This window comes from Paramisgurnus dabryanus, chromosome 23, assembly GCF_030506205.2.
Source record: "Paramisgurnus dabryanus chromosome 23, PD_genome_1.1, whole genome shotgun sequence".
Classification (NCBI taxonomy): domain Eukaryota; kingdom Metazoa; phylum Chordata; class Actinopteri; order Cypriniformes; family Cobitidae; genus Paramisgurnus; species Paramisgurnus dabryanus.
This window is the reverse complement of record NC_133359.1, coordinates 10,606,015-10,626,388: the sequence shown is the minus strand read 5'-3', so window position 1 is coordinate 10,626,388 and position 20,374 is coordinate 10,606,015. Positions and strand designations below refer to the sequence as shown.

Below are 20,374 nucleotides of genomic sequence, written 5' to 3'. Positions count from 1 at the left end.
CGTCAAACTACATCGCTCCAGCAGCGCACGTCTCACTGATATAAACAGGAGTTTTGTCTTAGCTTGCTTAAAGTTCAGAAAACTTTAGACCTATTTCAACCTACAAGCATAGAGTGAGCGAGCGAGCAAGAGAGAGACACGAAGGGTTTTACTGGCACTAATTATGAAATTACAGAAATGACTCGTTCATTTGAGTGGATTATTTTACATGTTTCACACTTCATCACAGTCTAACTGTGGGTCACGCCAGACGCGAGTTCAACAATTTGTGCGAGTAGAATACAAAGTCAATGCAAAGACGCGATCAGATGCGTCCTCGCATAGGGCGGTGCAAATGACACGATATGAGAGGCGCGTTTGCCACGAAAACACGCGTTATTCGACTGAAACGCATCTTCGCCCAAGTTGAAAATATTCAACTCAAGCGAAAAATTCGCATGACACGAAGTTAAATCTAGAACGAGTAGTGCTATGCCCTGCTTTTGGTGTGTACGTAGCATAACTGTGGGTTCACACCAGACGCGAGTTCAACAATTTGTGCGAGTAGATTACATACAACGTCAATGCTAAGACGCGATCAGATGCGTCCTCGCTTGGGCCGATGCGAATGACGCAATATGGGCAACGTGTTTGCCACGAAAACGCGCGTTATTCGCATCAAACCATCTTAACTAAGGGTGTCACGATTTCGATTTTAAATCCAAATCGATCAAAATTAAGTCACAACCTCGAACTTCGAATTAAAAAATGGGATTGTCGATGCTGCCACGCCCCGATGTCACGTCCGGTCGGCTTGTCATGCGGGAGAAAATAAACCTCTCAGAGGTGCCTTTAAAAACATAGATCCAGCGGAACGCGATTTATATTTTAAATACGAGGGATGTATTGCTACAACTCCTTGTAATGCATATCATAAACAGGATTACTACCTAGTGATCTGCCTTTGGACAGAGCCCAGCTCTCTGCACGTGCGTGAGAGAGCCGCCAAGATGCAGCGGGTAGGGATAGTTTGCCTTAGCCTGCATAACACGCATAAAACTGAACAAATACCTAAGGATTACTACTTTAGTTTATGTTTAGACTTTGGACAGCTGTTTATGACGCACCGGTTTTATTTCAGATGCTAGGAGGAGTCGAAGACGCGTGCATTAAGGAATCCTCTCTCTACATACAAGCTCTCTCGCGTAAAGTAAAGCCCATAAACCCCCATGCGAGGAAAAGCACGCAACGGGCATGTTAATGTAAAACCATAATAATAATAATAATAATAAAGGCATATATTTTTTGTCTTTCAAAAAAAATTAATAATAAAAAAAATTGAGAATCGAATCGAATCTTGACCTTAGAATCGAAAATGTAATCGAATCGAGGATTTGAAGAATCGTGACACCCCTAGTCTTAACCCACATTGAAAATATTCAACTCGAGCGATAAATTAGCATGACACGCAGTTAAATCCCGCAAGTAATCTAAAGCAAGTAACGCGATGCCCCGCATTTGGTGTGTACATAGCATAATACTGCGTTCACACTAGCCACGGTAGAGGCGTCAAGTACCAGTGATTTCAGTTAAGTGAATGTGAAGACGTGTTGACGCACGTCTGGAGGTCTCGCTGCGAGAAAGAGGCGTTTAGCACAGCGTGGTAGACGCGATTCCGCCTCATTCACGCAAACCAATTGAGCGTTGCCGCAGGAAACGTGCGAGTTAAAAAATGTGAACTTTGTCGGAAAAAACGAGCCTTGTTTACCAATCAGGAGCTTGCTCTAGAAGTGACGTGATTACAGGAAGTGAGCGGACTTGCAAAAGCACCTCCCATGACCCAAATATCCGCATCAATGTCTCGATGACTAGAATTTCATGCGCAAATGTAGCGAGTAAACTCATAATGTTCAAGAAGCAAACTTGACGCAGTAGATGCGAATTTGACGCCTTAAACATGGCTGGTGTGAACTGCAGGAGTACAGAGTTAGCCACACCCACTTATTTGCATTACGCGAAATACACAGAATAAAAAACATTGTAACGATATATACTGTCTTACCACTCCGCCATTCATGTATGTATGATCATTAGTATAAAATGTATGTAAATCTGCAAAAAATATATATAATGTCAGTAATTGCGCTGTTAAAAACACTATTTGTGATTCAGATTGTGATTTTCTGTTATAAACATTGTGAAACACTTTTTCATTAAGATCTCCCACTCCTATCCCAAACACAATTCCACTTTCTCTCCACAATTTTAAATCAACAACAAGTTTACCAGCAAGAAACTCACTGGCTTATCCTAAAGTCTTATTCTTTGTGTCAAAAATGACCTCACGGTCAAACAAACCACTTGCAACATCTCAAGCCGGTGGGTGAAAGTAAATTCACCTGAGCATCAGCGTGGTCACTTTGAAAAATGGCAGACAAGCTCTGACAGATGGTAACAAGCACATAGACAGCAGTTTGTCGATCAAGTGCCCTTTTTAAACCCTTCCCACACAGACAGTCATGCTCGGCAAGGATTCTAACAGCAACCAAGAAGTGTGCAAGTTGCACTTTATCCGAAAGGCAGGTTACCGTGCCCACAGTCATTTGTCTATATACCTGGTTTATATGATTGAGAAGTGTGTCAGGATCAAGTTTAGGCTGGCTGCTTTTAAGGGATGAAAGGGAGGAAAAATCTTGACATGTTTGACATATGTTTCATGACTGGCTTCATAAGTTTCATACACTTTTACAGAAAAACTACGGTCAGCACCCCAGCTGTCACCGGGGCAGTTCCATTTAAAAAAAATCCTAATATCATAGGTACAGATATGTACCAATATGAACTCTCTAGGTGCAAGAAAAGGTCTATTTATCTTATATAAAAAACTTCAAAACAATGTAAAATTATTTACATCAAAACTGCATTGTACTTGTGTGTAGTAGTACCTGTCTAATACCGTCCACTTGTCCGTGTAAAAACAACAACATGGCTTTGGAACAGCATGAGGTGCGAGTACACCATGGCAAAAATGTCCCATTTTTGGGGTGAACTAAACCCATGAGATGAAGAAATGCTCCGAGCATCAAAAACTCAGTTGAGAGATTTCTGTTCTTGGAAAGGCCACACAAAAACGACTCAAATATTGGCATGTTTCTTTTATTCCTGGAGGGTGCGAGGAATTATGAGCGTGAGTAAAATCTCTTGAGAACAACGGAGAACAGGATGCACTGTGAGCCAAAGATTAAACCCTGGAGATTGTTTTGCCAGGGATCCTACAAAGTAGCACATAGGTAGTTACTGAAGTTGTAACATTTAGTGATGAGTTCAGTAAAGATGACAATGAATTATGCAGTTTTATTATTATAATATAAGCATGAATGATTCAAATCTATTTTCGACCTGATCTCTCTCTAAACTGAGTCTTTGCAATGGAGGTAAATGTAACCTTGTTTGTGAAATCCAGTCTATGAGCATCAATGTTTGATTTCACTTTGATTTCAATCTGACACGACCTTACTCAGTATTACAGATTTCAAGGTTATATTTTCACAAAACAATCTTTACATTATGTATAATGATTTTATGTAGAAAAAGTAAATAAAAATGACTTAAGCTGAGTTTTCACACAGACAGGGTGGCACATTTTAAGAGCAGTTTTGAGGCACTTGATACAACATGCAGAGCTTTGTGAAAGCTTGTGAAAACTGAAAGCTTGGTAATGGCCATAAACCTCCAAGCTTTCCCAAATCTTTAAGTACTGTATGTGTCAATGTAAACTATGCATTAATCTGTTCTTAAAAGGATAGTCCACCAAAAATGAAAATTCTGTCATCATTTACTCACTCTCATGTTGTTACAAACCTTTATATATTTCTTTGTTGTGATGAACACGAAGGTAGATATTCTGAGCATATTGGAACCAAACTGTTCGTGAGCCCCATTCAAATACTATAAAATACTATGGAAGTGAATGGGGCTCACGAACTGTTTGATTATGAAAATTTCCCAAAATATCTTCATTGGTGTTCTTCATAACCAAGGAAATTTATACAACACAGTAAACGATGACAGAATTTTCATTTTTGGGTGAACTATCCCTTAAACCTAGTGTCTTATTTCTCGATAAAAGTAACAAAATATATGAGATAAAATGCCAAACTTATCAGATATATACATAAATACGCATTTTCCGCCATCTTGAATTATTTTCTCAGACTCGACCACAGACCTACGTCACGCTGCTCCTTCACTTCGATTGGCAGTCGCTTTGTCGCATCACTCAGCATTTGCATAAAATAGCCTGCTTGTCTATTTTGGCTCCGCCTTGCTCGCGCAGCGGCGAGCTCGTCGCTTGTCGCTGGCAAACGGCCACTTCCATTGAAAATGAATGGTAGCCTGTCGCTCTGTCTCTGTCGCTTGTAGCTAATGTGACTGGGGGGTAAGAAGCAACATGCATGCAATGGACATTAATATAGTTAAAAAAAAAATATATATATATATATATATATATATATATATATATAAAATGTTTTGTGTGATTTGTACACTTGAATTTATTTTCTTGTTTGATGTTCTTTTTGCATAAATTCGAAAAAAAAAATTATAATAAAATAAATAAAAATAATAATACATCAGGAAGCAACGATATGCGCACGTGACGACAGGGAAATGACAACGTTGTGTAATTAAGTTTCCCGTCCCACTTTGTTTTACTGAGATTTCTAATCCTGTGCGAATTGGCCATCAATATTAAAGACGTCCTGTGATGAAGTTGCATTACTCCATTTACCCCCGTAAAACTAATCCCATCCATATAGGGCTTTAGCAAGCATAATGTTGACTAACTTTTAAAACAATCTGTCAGAAACCAGATCATTCATTAAATGTAGGCAGTTTGGATCTAGATCAGAGCTTATATGTGCACTGGAAGTCTAATCAAATTCATACCATCATCTCACTGATCTAGTGGCTGACTGTAGGCCTCTGTTGGCTTATCTGTCAGTCTTATTTCTCCCACAGTGGCACTGTGCCTGTTAACCAGGGTACAGTAGGTGCCTACTCAGCTTGTGACAAAAGGAAGAGACTAATTTGTATGCCGAATGCGCTCCCAACGTAAATCCAGGCTGTGATGCGCGAGAACAGGACAAGATGATCTCAGACTCATCGCATTCAGTACTAAACGGTTAGACCGAGATAAGCATTCGAGGCTGACAGTAAGTACAGCAGTGAATGTTTCAATTCTGCTTTGTCTTTGGGCATCTAAAGAGATGCCACAGGTTAATGAAAAGAGATGGGTTGTATTTAATACGTTTTCTAAGAAATGTTTTGATTGGGGTCAGGTTAGAAAATACAGATTTTTCTAATACCAACTAGTCAACTTGTTTATAATGACAACACTTTTTATCCTCATGCCTAATGCTGATGTGCATATGGGAGTCTGAAACACAGAAGTATTAGTGGTGGAAGATTGACATTAGCTTTCACTAGCTTTTACCAATTATATCTTATAGTGTAATTATAAACCAATATGGTCTTGTCAAACTGTCTATTCCCAGCTGTTTCCTACAGGTTCCACATGGCGGCTTTCCTCACGAGTCAATCAGCATCCAAATTTAGCAGGGATGACATTAATGATGTGATGTCAGCAACTGTTTAACAGATACATTAGTGCTGTTGTGATCACTATTTTCTTCCATTTTCTTTGATGTGATGCTCAATGAATGATTATATCACTCTAAAAAAAAAAAAAAACTTTATTTCAGACTTTCCCTGTAAACAGCAGATGGTTGAATAAGCAGCACAAGAAGCCAGTATTATACATGCTTGTGTCTTAAACTTGCACACATGCATGCCTGTGTCTGTTTTTGTGCCATCCCGGCTGGACTCCATTCATATTTCATGACTGATAAAGGTTTCGGTAGCTGTGTACACTTTCCAAGGAGAAGTAAACTACTGTAATATGCAGCCATTTTGCCATATTCCTGCATAACATGCATCAGTGCAATGGATCTCAATTGGTGGGCCATTACCCGAAAATGGGTCACCGGTCTGTTATGGTTAATAGCAAAATAAGTAGGCATAAAAGGGAAAGACGTTTCTTGTACTGTATGTTTTGTCTAATGAATTTTTAGGGGATTTTGGCAAATATTTACCTACTGGTTGGTAGAAGCTAAACAGATGCCAAATTAGACCAAATAAGATAGATGCCAACATAGAGAGGTTGTGTGAAATGCATTCTTTCAGAAAAACACAGACTATATAACATAAAACAAAACAAAACACTGTTTGTGCAATAACAGTGACAACAAATTTAGAATTTTTGTACAATTAACATTTTTGTTTTGGTGTTGGGTGCCACTTAATGTTAGCCTAGAAATCTAGACGCACCCTAGCGGCCGCAAAATATATTTGCTGCCAGGGTTTAGTCTAGGCACTCACAATACACTTAACAGCTCCAAAAACCAAAAATTTGGTCAGGCCAATCACATCATGTGTAGCGTCTGTGGGGCGGGCTTAACATGATGACGACAGAGCTGCAACGGTTCCTACTTGAAAACAAAGAATGGCTGCTGCTGCTGGCGAACAGCTTTCTTTTGAAGCGGCTTTGGCCGCGACTCTGGAGGACTTAGACTTATGTTTTTCTTTGAGAGAAGAGCAAATAACCCTACTGAAGTCCTTTTTAAGCAAGAAAGATGTGTTTGGAGTTTTGCCGACTGGTTACGGTAACTACGTCACCTTCTTCGTTGCTCTGATTGGTCATAGCGCTATCCTATTGCGTGCAGAGGCATTTTGAGGGACAACCTTATATCCCGCCCCTTGCATTGAGCCGTTTGTGTGAAGAGTTGCCAGACCTTACATCTTGATGTAGGTCTGGCTAACCAGGCTAACTTAATGTCACTTTTGACCAATCGGGAAAAAAAAGCAAAAACAACTGCTCGAATGCTGTATATTACCTCTATCTTCCCTAGGCTGTGGATTATTGTTCAATTATTTTGAAAAATGAAATGAAAAAACTAAAAAAAAAAAAAACTTTTATATATCATGACCCCCCATGGGGGTCTACCTACCTTCAATGTTTTATTCGACCTTGTCTCCTCTAAATGAGAAAATTACCAAATATTGACTAAAAAATATCTTTACCAAGGGCAAATGTGAGAAGGACTGCCAGCAAAGATTGTCATATTTAAATTAAATTATAAGGAAAGACCAAACACCCTTTTGACTTAACAACACCCATGTGAACTTCACTGTAGTGACTCAAAACTGACTCTGTGTCTGTCTGCCCATCAGCCAATGACAGATGAGCAGCACATATTACACATCAGCCAAAATTCATCTTTAAAACCATTACAACAAAATCAACAGATAACAGAATATAAACAATGGGGTAGTAACCTTGTCACAATTTCAAAAATTCAGATCATTCGATCTGTAAATTACATGTTTACCCAATTGACGTAAATGTTTTTTTCCCACCATTTCATGTCATTTACAGCACAATTCATTTATCGATATGTGCAAAAAGGCTCTGTGTGGATTTACAGAGATGATAAGTAAATAACATTAAAAAACTCTTCAGATGGAACAACGCTATTAATAAACGCTATTAAAACGCAAATCCAATATGTTATGTTTATAGTCAGAAGCTGGTGATGTAGCGATTAATAATACAAATATTGATGAATGGAGTATGTAAATTTGATATAAATCAGTACTGTTGGGGTTATATAGCTATGTGAAGATTCACAGTGTGTTCAGTAAATGAATTAGCGCGTCTGTATGAAGACAAAAGCTCAGTTTTACTGCGGCTATTTCACCTTATTGCTGCATAAGAGCTACAGTATTCAAGATGACCATTCAAATCAATGAAGCAAAACAAAACAAATATTTCAAGTCGGGGGAAATTAAAATTATTTTAAAAGCACACACTTACATCATTTAATAATTTGCTCTCATATTTTAAACAGCAAAAAACGATTAGACATTTCATATGGCATCGGTTGTATTTCAAATAATAAATGCCATGGCTCATTATCGCACCTGCAACGATCCACATCATCCATTAAAATTTACATTAATTTACGCGATATGACATAAATATTACTTACCAACGCCATATTTTTCATGTTCAGTAGGTATCCACATTTTTCCGCGTCAAGTCAAAAAAATGTGCTATAAAACAGAGTAGCCGCGGCTGATATGATCCATATTGTTGTTACACAGCGTTGCACTGTATTGTTCAGAGGGCAGAGCCACAGCAGCATCCCACATACAGCACATTTTCTCAGCCCTGAAGAAAAACACGACGACCTCATGGGAAATGCAGGCAATGAATGAGAAACGACGAAAAGAAAACTACAATACCCATAAGGCCCTTCGTCGCGGTGAGATGATTCTGATTGGTCATTAAATGATTTGCCGCGTCACATGACTTACAAAAGAAAATCATGGCCGCCCGGATGCACAACACTAATTTGACAGGTTGGTTTAGCAAATTATAATTTTATTGTGACATTTTTGGCCCTTATTTTTGTTTATTCCTCATTTAAGTTGATAATGATTTGTGATTTGATTAAATAACATTTTAACGTGTCGGCATATTCAGTTTTACCGTAACGACTGTAACAGTTATGTTCATAAATTGTGGAAGTTTTACGACATACGCACATATTAAATACTATATTATAAGCTACAGTACTTACGTTAGTAAACTGTTATAAAATGTCTAGATGCTGTGTTTTTAAACCGTAGGACACTAAAGTAAACTTTTGTATGTACTAGGCCTATAGTATAATTATGTACTATGGTATACTAACTACACTGTACAGTAAGTACTGTAGTGTTATTTTCATGAAGTCGAACTTGATAAGTGGTTTCATGTCTTTCAATAAGGGCACTAAATCCAGATCTGGATTTAAAAGTCAGTGCATGTTAGGTGTTTGGAGTAGGACACTATTTGGTGACCAATCTTCTAGTAAGTATCTAGTCACAGCAAACCTTTAACCTTTAAACCATTAAGCTCCGTAGGAAATAAAAGACAGGCCATGAAGTGCACTTAGGTGTCCAAACGTGTCAGGTTCTTAGATGATAACCTGCTGTTTGCGTGAGTCACTCTCATTTTTTGTGATTCAGTTGTTTGTGTGAATTTTGGACATCTTGTGAGGCACGTGGGATGTACGAGACATTGATAGACATTGACTAGCGTGGATGTGCCTGTTACATGCTTAAGTCCTACACACTGATGATAAGAGCTAGATTCAATTAATGTCCACGATGAATTTATTGACTTTAATAGAGACACGGATACATAATAAATGTGTCTGGATTACAAATTTAAGAAGCATGTTATAAGACATAACTGTGATCTTTTTAAATGCTTTGCTGAAGGGCACAATGGTGGCATTTCAGCCTAGAAGCCTTATTTACCTGTCCAAATTTACCACACCATCCTTATTGTGTACATTTCTTTTGAGTCTTACTGTACATGCTGTCGACCTTACGGTCTACTGGACCCATAATACAAATAAATGCTTGCATTGGTGTCACCGAGGTAGAAAAACATCAAACTGTTTTAAACATTTCAAGCATAATATACACAAAATTAAGTTTGGGGTGTAAAACTAAATATATCATGTTCACAACTGCACAAAAAGAATTTGAAGACATCACAGTATATATATATAAAGTAAATGAAGAGTTTTGTTCCAAAACGCAATAAATCCATTTTGACTAATTTCAGTAAAATGTGTTTTCTATACCAAGAAAGTGACAAGATGAAAACCACTATTTTCTGTTACAAACTTTCAAATAGCATCTTTAGGTTATGATAACATAAAAATTTCAAATACATAATTTTATTTTTTTAAAGATTTTTATAAAAACTGATAATTTTTTCTGCAATAAATACATGACGTTTTTTTTTCAAAATGCTATAAATCTATTGAATCAATATATAAATGTGCATTCATCTTTTCCGTGTTATATTCATTTAGTTAACTAGTGGTATACACTGATTAAAAAAATAAACATTAATGGCATTAATCAAAACACTTACTTTGTCATATTAAGAACAATGTCGTTGTTGCTGCTGTCATCATTGGGACGTCGGCAAACTTTTTTTGACAGCGATCAGCTGAAAAATGTTTTGGTCCTGCTCGATTTTCGTTGACTCAGAGTAAAATAATGGAAAGTTTTTCATGAGATCCTCTGGTGTCAATGTGTTAGCGTGTGTGAGAACAAGCAACAGCCTGCATTTTTCCGTCGATCAAGTGGCTTACTTTTCTTCCCCGCCACAGAAAACCACCACAGGTTTATCAATGCCATCAAAAGTATTATTTTGTTTTTGTTTGTTTGTTGATCATGAAGTACAAAGTAGATGAGGGAAACTAGGATTTTGTGTGTATTCAGCACTTCGCCATTGTTGTTTAAAATGTATGGAATGGTGCGCTGTGATTTGTTGAGTGGATTTATTGCATTCTGCAGAGAAGGAGGACTGTTGGGAAAAAAGGGAGAAAAGATGACAGAATAATGCGGCGGATATCGGATTTTGCCTAAAATTAAAAATTTTCTTTTTAATACTTTCCTGATGCAATACTGATTTTGGTGGTAACTTTTTTTTTAATGGCGCTTATCGTGTTTTGGAACCAAACTCTTCAAATATTTTTGCATTATTTTTATTGCTAATTTGCTAGGCCTACTGTTTATTTAAATGGAATTGCATAATTTGCATTGCATAAAAAAACATTTACAAATGTTAGTCATACCTATTGGGTAGATCACAGTAAATCTCTAGTCTAAAAGCTGTTTAGTGCATGGTAATGCCATTAATGTTGAAACCACCAATGAAGAGGTTTTTTTTTTCGTTTTCAGATGACCAGGATTGTATTCTAGAGCCACTTTGTTTCCCTGATCACCTGAGTGCTAGCGTTTGTCCCTCCAGTGATGTCCATCCACTGACCTGTATGCTGTGTCCAGACACTTTTTCTTCCTCTGAGAAAGATCAACTTCTCAAGCACATGGTGTTGGATCACAAACTGGTTATTTCTGATGTCAAACTCATTGCAGATTTCCCACGGTAAAACTCCACATGATTACTACAGTAAATGTGCAGTGCCTATACTGCCTCTAGCTTTCCTCATATACTGTATATGATGTTTTGAAACTGAGATTTTTGTACAGGTAGAAACAATAAACCTAATGATGAATAATCTTTCATCGCAGGTATGTCTTGTATTGGAAGAAAAGATTTACAGAACAGCCCATCACAGATTTTTGCAGTGTTATTAAGACAAACTCCGAAGGTCCTGTAGGTAGGAGAAATTTAAACCATTTAAATACAAATGTACTCCCAATTGATATGAGATAAAAGCATCTGCCAAATGCAAAACTGTATGCATGCTTATAAAGTCTTGTTAAAAATGCGACCTGGATTAAATTTGGATATCATTGATAATTTATACTGTATTATTTATATTGAACACTATTGGTCTGTAGTCTAATAAGCACTGTTTGTGTCATTTCAGAACAACAAGAGCATTATTTCCTATTATGTGATGCACTGCCAGAGGACAGAATCCTTAGGGAGCAGCTACAACAGAGACGACTGGTGAGGATCTTCAGTTTAGGAGTGCTGATCTGTGATCAACTTCCTGTATTAGGTTATGAACATTCAAAACGAATCCTAGGGCAGCTTTTCTTACTCAAGTGATTTGGTAAATACCACCTTAGGACCGAATAACACGCAGAAACACTGGAATGCAAGTGACATCATCGTAAAAGTGATAGGATCACATCTGAGTTTATTGAAAACCGTATTTTGATTCTTACTAAACCAGGGGTGCCCAAACTCGGTCCTGGAGGGCCGGTGTCCTGCAGAGTTTAGCTCCAACCCTAATCAAACACACTTCAAGCAGCTAATTAGGGCCTGGCAGGTGTGCTGGGGCAAATTGGAGCTAAACTGCAGGACCTACAGGACTCAGTTGGGGCACCCCTGTACTAAACCATGGGTTTTTCAAACTGGGGTTCAAGGGCCCCCAGAAGATCCAAGGGCGTCCCCAGAAAATTAAAAGGATAAAGACAAAGTAATAATAAATTGTAAATATCTACATGTAGCCAATTATTTGGAAACAAAACTTTTCTTCATGCAAAAAATAAAATATTATTAGATACTTTATACATAAATTAATATATATTTTTGAGTGAAATTTATAAGAATTAAAAGGTGCATCATATTTTTTATGTAAGGGATAATGTAGAGGCAGCCGGTAGTTATCGGGAAATAAGCCCCGACAGTGTGATCAGGACCCGACGCGAAGCGGAGGGTCTTGTATCACACTGAAGGGGCTTATTTCCCGATAACTACCGGCTGACTCTACATTATCCCGCTTATTACACGGCTACTTGTCACATAAGAAAAAAAACTGGACATGAATATGAATTTGAAACATTTTATTGGCATATTTGTTTTAAATTAACATTTTTTATCCTTCCGCGAAACTTTGCACAGATGCATAAAATGATCGTAATACCTTATTAAGATCCTCTGCTTCATACTTGTCTATCTTCATTTTTTTCTCTTTTAGCCAGTCTTTGAGAAGTTTTAATGCCCATTCTGTATTTTTTTGTGTGTTGGCTTCGTAGCTGTCATGCTCTATTTTGTCAAGTTCAGTCTCAGTAAGCTCTCTGTGTCTTGTCGTGGTTGTCGAGTGTTTGTCACAAGATGGCGCCAAACAAACAGTAATCTTTATTGATCTTTATTGGCGCGAAGCGATCTTACTCATAAAAGTAGTACCGGCTATGCGTTATTATTTTGGAGCGGTTATTATTCGAAAAGAACGAACCTGCAAATGTCTCAACTGACCAATCAGAATCAAGCATTCCAGAGAGCCGTGTAATAAATACATATAAGTTTGAAAACCCCTGTACTTAAAGTCGCAATGAAATTGAAATGAAAAACTATATATGTATTTTTAATAGTGTGGTATTATTAACAAATGACTTATCTGTGAGCTTCATTATTTTTTTAAAATTCGTGTGTGCTCATAATCTTTAATAAAAAATGCAAATCTCCTCCCCTCCTCAAAACGATCTCTATTCACTTCCGGTCAAAAGTATGGCAGGTGGGCGGGGTCCGGGAGAAGATCGCAGTGATTAGCAATTAGCAACACGACCCAACTTCAAACGATCCAATCAGATCTCGATGGACAAATTCAAATCCAGCCCTGCCTTATTTCATCTCAAAAGCCGTTTCATTCGGATATACGTCACCACGGGGAAAATAAGGCAATCGCTACTTCCGTTTCATGGCGACTTTAACCATCTGTAGTTGCATCATCAGAAAAGTTCTTGTAGCTCAATTGGTAGAGCATTGCATTGGCAATGGGTTTGATCCCACCCAGGAAAAACACATACTGAAATGTAGATTGAATGAACTTGCATTTTTTTGAATGCAAAAAAAATTGATGTCATGTTGTCTGCAACTGCAAAACACACAGATAAAATACAGTTGCTGTAAAATGAAGCCGTTTTAGGTGGGTGTCTGGCCAGAGACTTCGCAACGATAATTCACCTGAAGTTCTGAGAAAACAATTAACACATCTTTCAGCCAAAACCTCCGTTCCTCCCCCACCGCCCCCTAGTTTGTTTCTGCAGAGATATTATGAGTCAACATAATCATCTCGCGCACATTTCATCTCAGGCAAAAATCTGTGACTGCGGTTGCTAGGCAACCCGTGTCCTCAGCACCTCTGCAGTCGGCTCTGCGGTGTGGCGACCAGCTGTTTAACAGCGCGGCTGTGACCTTTTTCAATCATTTGATGACACGCTGCACGTCGATAAAACTCGAGCTGTGAGGATTAGCGCTGTTTATTAAAACACTATTAATTTGCAGTTTGTATCTGTGATAATTATCGACGATTATGAGAAACCAAGCGGGTTTCACAAATGTAGAATTAGTAAAAACATGACAATTTTTTTATTATTATTATTGCAGTGGTTTATTGATCACAGTTATGTTACCATATCTATAATGCATACTCCATTGTAGGGATGCTGATGCTGATATAATAGTAGATGAGTCTGTGGTGAAGTTTGTGTGTTATGCGTCTTGTAATAGGAGGACGTTTTGGACCAGCAGCAAAAAGAGAGAGAAGATACAACCTTTCATCGCACCTGTATGTTTTGTAATGAAGAATTTACAGGAAACAGGTGAATGCTGCTTCTGATGTTTAGAAATGGGACATTTCACAAGACTTTTTAAATATGTCAAATAAATCTTTGGTGTCCCCAGAATATATATGTGAAGTTTTAGTTCAAAATATCATATAGATAATTTATTATAGCATGTTAAAATTGGCACTTTGTAGGTGTGGGCGAAAATGTGCCCTTTTTGGGTGTGTCCTTTAAAATGCAAATGAGCTGATCTCTGCACTAAATGGGAGTTGGATAGTGCAGATTAAGGGGCAGGATTATCCCCTTCTGACATCACAAGGGGAGCCAGATTTCAATTACCTATTTTTTCACATGCGTGAAGAGAAGTTTAGCAAAACTAGTTACTGGGTTGATCTTTTTCACATTTTCTAGGTTGACACAAGCACTGGGGACCCAATTATATCACTTAAACAAGAAAAAAGTCAGATATTCATGATATGTCCCCTTTAAGATTACAGGTTGGACAATAAGTCCAGCCAGGAAGAAATGAGATATGACTATATGAAATATTTTTTATTATATTTTTTATTATATTATTTGTTAAGTATTTTATTATGTCACAATATAAATATATTGATAATATAATTAATAATATTATAATAATAAATATTTTTTGTGATTTACTGTTTCTACATAAAATCATCCTTCACAATGTAAAGAACATTGTGTGAAAAAGAAAATATAACATTGATATCTTTAATATTGAGTGAGTAAGGTTATGTCAAATCAATTATTGAAATCAAAAATTTTAAAGTGTCCTTAGTAATGTGTTTTACTCTGTATTATTTTGTACAGGTCTTTACTCCTCAACCACATGGCCAAAGAGCACTCTTTCAGTATTGGTCTGCCTGATAACATTGTATACTGTACTAAGTTTCTTGATACTCTTGAGTGGAAATTGGAGAAGTGAGTTTTAAGTTAAAATGTTAATTTTATATATCATTTTGATGTTATAGTAATGATATCGTTTTTGATAATACTCATCAAAGTGTCACCCGGGAGATGGTGGAGGCGCGCCCCCTTTTGGTAGTTTTTGTTATTGCAGTTGTTTTCAAGCAGGGTTATGGTTTTTTATGAAAAGCGTAATGCAACTTTTCACATTATAAAAAACGTGTTGCATTTTTAAAAATAAAGTTATTCCCACAATTAGTTAATTTTTATCTACTTACTGAACATATTTTAATCGTGCACTTTTATCCCACAGAATATTTTGCTACAGTATAGTCAGTGTTTATTTCGTTGCGATTCCTCATTGTCAGTAAATACTCCGCAATGTAAACATTATTCAAAATGTTTGATCATTTAAATTTACTTACGGCACCAAAATAAGCATGGTGCATCTAAACATATCATTATAATTTTACTTGTTTTAATTATAGTATGCAGTGTCTATACTGTGAGAAAACATTCAGGGACAAAACAACGTTGAAAGATCACATGAGAAAGAAACAACATCGTCGAATCAATGCCAGAAACCATGACTACGATCGCTTCTACGTCATCAATTACCTGGTACGTCCTTGTATGTCCGTTCCTTTTCATTGCGGTGGGCCGTGTCCAATGCGAAGGCTGCAGCCTCCGGAGGTCGCATTTCGAGGCTGCATACGTCTTGTTTCAGAATATAAACAATTATGAAATTGATTGATATTCTTAGATAATAGTAAATTGTTTAGTATGCGTATGACTTGCGAATGTAATGGTCAGTTAACTTAAATAAACCATGCTTGATGACGTATGCACCCTGTATATGCGACCTCCGCAGGCTGCAGCCTTTCATGCCATCTGATGTGCATTCAGGTTTGGTTGATATGTTTATGCTGTTATATGATGATGCAGGAGTTGGGGAAGACCTGGGAGGAGGTCCAGTCTGAAGATGACAGAGATTTGCTTGAAGATGAGGATGAGTAAGGAATCATCTTAATCTTCAAAGACTAAAAAAGTCTATTAAAGTTAAAAAAAATCTCATTTCTGAACTCTTCGCAGTGATTGGTCAGATTGGCAGGCTCACCCCGTGTGTGCTGTGTGTCTGTTTTGTGAACAGCAGGCGGATACGATGGACAAATTATACACGCACATGAAGGTATCTAAAAAAAACAACATATCTATGTCTAAAGCAAGCATGTTTAAATGGTAGAAACGAGCAGCTTTGACGTCATTTCAAATAAATGCAAAGCAGACTTTGCATAGAGGCTGTTATTATAGGGAAGCACAATCTATACTGGACCTCATAGCATGCTAATAGGCCATTTACATGAAAGTCTTAAAGGCACAATGTAAAAAAAAAACTTTACATTTTTGCATTAAAACATTATAAGTGACTTATGTTTTTCTCTATCTTTAGGAAAGTCATGAATTTGACTTGCAAAAATTAAAACTGGATCTAAGTGAGTATTATTGCATAACTACTGTACAGTTAAAGGGTTGTTTTGGAGAACTGCCTCTCTTTATAAGGAATAAGATCTCTCCACTGTTATATTTTTTGCCAGACCTAAAGTTTTACCAGCAGGTCAAATTGGTGAATTACATCCGTCGTGAGCTACACCAGTGTCGCTGCTACGGCTGCCAGGAGAAATTTGTAACAAAAGAGGAACTGGTTCAACACCTTGTTAACACGGGCCATGCGATGCAACTACCTGAGGTCTCACATTGGGACCAACCACAGTAAGTATTAGATTGTGACATCACCAGCAACACAAATATTATATGGAGTCAGCACTATTAGTTATTATAGCACACAACTCTCAACAAAAATTTAAAAAAATATTATATTCTGCTGAGGTTAGACCACAAACTATAGATAAATGTCTTGAATTTTAATTTGTAATTTATACTACACCTTTTTTTCATCTAGATACTACTTTCCTACATATGAGAATGATGCTCTTCTTACGGCTCTGTCAGATAGCGAGAGCGAATCTGAGGGTCCAAAACACAGCTGTGACGTCCCAGTTATAGCAGAAGATATCTCGAACCTAAAGCTCTTAAAACAGACAAGCGTGCTTAATAAACTTCTCAAAGACAAAGGCAGCTCCAGCTGAAGATCAGTGATGGTGGTGCAACTTTAAGTGTTTTGCTGCTTTGAGACTAACGGTGTTTCTTGTGTCATGACAATTGCAGCTATACAAATAAACATTATTTATTTACATGTGTCTTCAATGGATCATTTCAGTTGAAATCCCTAAAATGGGTTTAAAAAACTAGCTGAGGAACCAGTTATGCAAAGTCCACATTTACAAAGTGTTTGGACGTAAATGTGTGTTGGCAGTGTGTGAACACAACCACCCTACAATGAAAAAAAAATCCACCCACTCTTTTTAAATCCCCATTTAACCTAAGCAGTTTTATTAGACAAGCTGTTTTGATTCTGTTGTTAATGTGACATCACACTGATAAAGCCCTGGGCCACTGACTGACAATCCTGCATTACCATGGTTTCTGAGTTGAGACTGTTTGATCTCAGACTGCATTCACAGGAATCAGATCTATTTTAACAGAAAGCGCTCAATTTCTCTTTTGGTTAAGGGAGTGAGGAGCAGTAGCTCATTTCCATTTAAAAGTTCACACATGAAACTGTCCATTTTTGCTTCCACCCAAATAGCAATATGTATAACCCTATAACAAATGATCTGTGGGGGTTTTGAGGTGAAACTTAACAGACAGATTTTGGGCACACCCGAAACTTATATTTCATCTTGTAAAATGGGCATAATAGGTGCCATTTAAAGAAATAGTTCACCCAAAAATTTTAATTAGCTCATCTTTTAATTACCCTCAAAGCATAAATGTATATGACATTCTTCTTTCAGCCAAACATAGTTGGAGTTATATTAAATAACACTTTGGCTCTTTTCAGCTTTATAATCGTACTGGATAGTGCCCCATTTTTAAAGCCACAAAAAGTACATCCATCCAACTAAAACTTATCCACACAGTTATTAAATGTCTTCAGAGGTAAAGCGATTGTTTTTTTTTTTGTAAGGAAACATTCATATTTCAAACTTTATAAACTTCCCATACATGTGTTTACGGCAGGGCTTTCCAAGACAAAAACCAAAAAAGAACATAATGGCTCATTTCAGTTTTGCCAGAAAACATCTTGATGATCCTCAAGACTTTTGGGAAATACTCACTGACAAGACAAAGTTAACTTTTTGGAAGGTGTGTGTCCCATTAAGTTTGGCGTAAAATTAACACAGCATTTCAGAAAAAGAACATCATACCAACAGTAAAATATGGTGGTGGTGGTAGTGTGATGGTCTGGGGCTGTTTTGCTGCTTCAGGACCTGGAAGACTTGCTGTGATAAATGGAAACATTTTTTGCCGTCTTCCAAAAAGTCCAGCCCTCTTTTTGTGACATCAAGCTGAAGCGAACTTGGTTTGTGCAGCAGGACAATGATCAAAAACACACCAGCAAGTCCACTCCTGAATAGCTGAAGAAAAACAAAGTCCTGGAGTGGCCTAGTCAAAGTCCTGACCTCAATTCTATTAAGATACTGTGGAATGACCTTGAAAGGGTGATTCATGCTCGAAAAACCCTCCAATGTGGCTGAATTACAACAATTCGTCCCCTTGGAATTATAAGGTTCTATCTGCGTTCTGAGCAGTTTGAGATATTGAGCTTCAAAGTTTTTGCATTACATATATGAGGAACAAGTTTCTTTTAAACATGAAAATAACAGGGACCCTAAATGTATTCTAAATATACACTGCAAAAAATTATTTTCAATACATTTTTTTTAGTATTTTTGTCTTGTTTTCAGTAAAAATATCTAAAAATTCTTAAATTAAGATGCTTTTTCTTGAATGAGCAAAATGACCCAAGAAAATAAGTCTAGTTTTTAGACCAAAATATCAAATTTAAGTGACTTTGTGCATAAAACAGGCAAAAAAATCTGCCAATGGGGTACCAAAAGTTCCAGACAGGCTAACTATTGCGGCATAAGTATATTACCCAGATGAGTTATGTGAATGCTCTGATCTGGACAAACGAACTATGTGATCGACTGTGTCTGATTCTCGAGCATTATTTGGTGAATCATTCCAGAGCTTAGGGGCTAGATATAAAAAGGATCTTCTGAAAACATGACAAAATTCCTAAAATTTTTTTTTTTTGAAAATCATTTTTTGCAGTGTACAATATCAAAATACTCTTTATAAATGGGTGTTTTTGGAATGGTTCAAATGCAGATAGAGCCTTCTAAATCTAAAAAACACTTTTCGCTTAGAATTATAATGATCTATCTGCCAAAACATTATTTGAACATTAAATATAAAATTAATGTTGTAACAATGTCTCAGAAAGGATTACATTTTATTTTCTAACACATTTTATGACATGTATTTTATATTTTTAGCACTTTAGGACATTTCAAATTAAGCAAGGTAGGTCTAAATATTTTGTTCAGTGCAGATGTTAATTTTTTTGTACCAATTTGGTGGGTAATTAAACACATTACTGCAGAAATTGTTACTTTAATCTTTCTTTTGTTTAGACAGAAAGCTTGTAATACATCTGAGCAGGACTTTATTCCATCTAAAGTGGGTCAGGTAAAATGGCTTTCTCTCTAGACATCAGTATGGCTGATATAACATGCTAACATTTATTGTTGTATAATTAAGAGCCCATTAATTAAATTGCTGACTATTTGACCTTTAAGGCTTAATATTGTAAAAATTAAGACATTTAAGACTTTAAAAACTGCAAGAAACAGACATGCTTCAGCAATTGTTAATTGTCAGCATTAATTCATAAAGTTTAATAATCATTCAAAATGATTAACTGACTATATATATACATAAATATAAAATCACAACAAATGTCAGACTAATTTTTTTTAAAACACAGACTTATAATACTCTCTGTTAGTGGCATGAATGTAAACATGGACTTAATGTCACTTATCTTCGCCTCTGAGATGATGCCCAGTTTGGAGAGTACCCTTGGTTTGGGTAAGATGGATGTAGGTGCCAGGCTTCTCGTGTTTGCTTGGTCCTCTTATGTCTACTTTAACTCTTGGCTCTGCATGTGATTTTGCGTAACGAAGAGTATACGGACATTAATCAAAACAAGCTGTGACACTTCAGAAAATGGAACCTGTTTGTATTGAAACAGCTTGAAAGTCATACAAATCGATACTCTTCATCTGTATGATTTCATATGGGTTGTTCCTGTTCACCTTCTGTAAAA

At 36.9% G+C, this 20,374-nt stretch overlaps 2 protein-coding genes across 3 annotated transcripts in view; one reads left to right on the top strand and one right to left on the bottom strand.

The window, feature by feature from the left end:
* dock4a (dedicator of cytokinesis 4a) overlaps positions 1–8,318 on the bottom strand; it is a 76,568-nt gene extending 68,250 nt beyond the window's left edge. Inside the window, exon 1 of the mRNA XM_065291956.2 lies at positions 8,088–8,318. Within this exon, the coding sequence (XP_065148028.1) occupies positions 8,088–8,124 (37 nt within the window). The 5' untranslated portion in view covers positions 8,125–8,318. The remainder of the gene's footprint in view (positions 1–8,087) is intronic.
* A 52-nt stretch (positions 8,319–8,370) lies between these two features.
* Positions 8,371–17,330, top strand: znf277 (zinc finger protein 277). Of its 2 annotated transcripts, none has more exons than XM_065291960.1 (12): positions 8,371–8,460; positions 10,849–11,053; positions 11,200–11,288; positions 11,502–11,584; positions 14,093–14,184; positions 14,983–15,093; positions 15,567–15,699; positions 16,024–16,091; positions 16,171–16,267; positions 16,529–16,571; positions 16,674–16,848; positions 17,039–17,330. In XM_065291960.1, exons 1-12 carry the CDS (start codon positions 8,427–8,429, stop codon positions 17,223–17,225), a joined length of 1,317 nt encoding a protein of 438 aa, XP_065148032.1. In that variant the 5' UTR covers positions 8,371–8,426; the 3' UTR covers positions 17,226–17,330. The 2 variants fall into 2 exon arrangements, with proteins under 2 accessions (XP_065148032.1, XP_065148031.1); XM_065291959.1 differs by lacking the exon at positions 8,371–8,460 and adding an exon at positions 8,876–8,953.
* Positions 17,331–20,374: the final 3,044 nt, after the last annotated feature.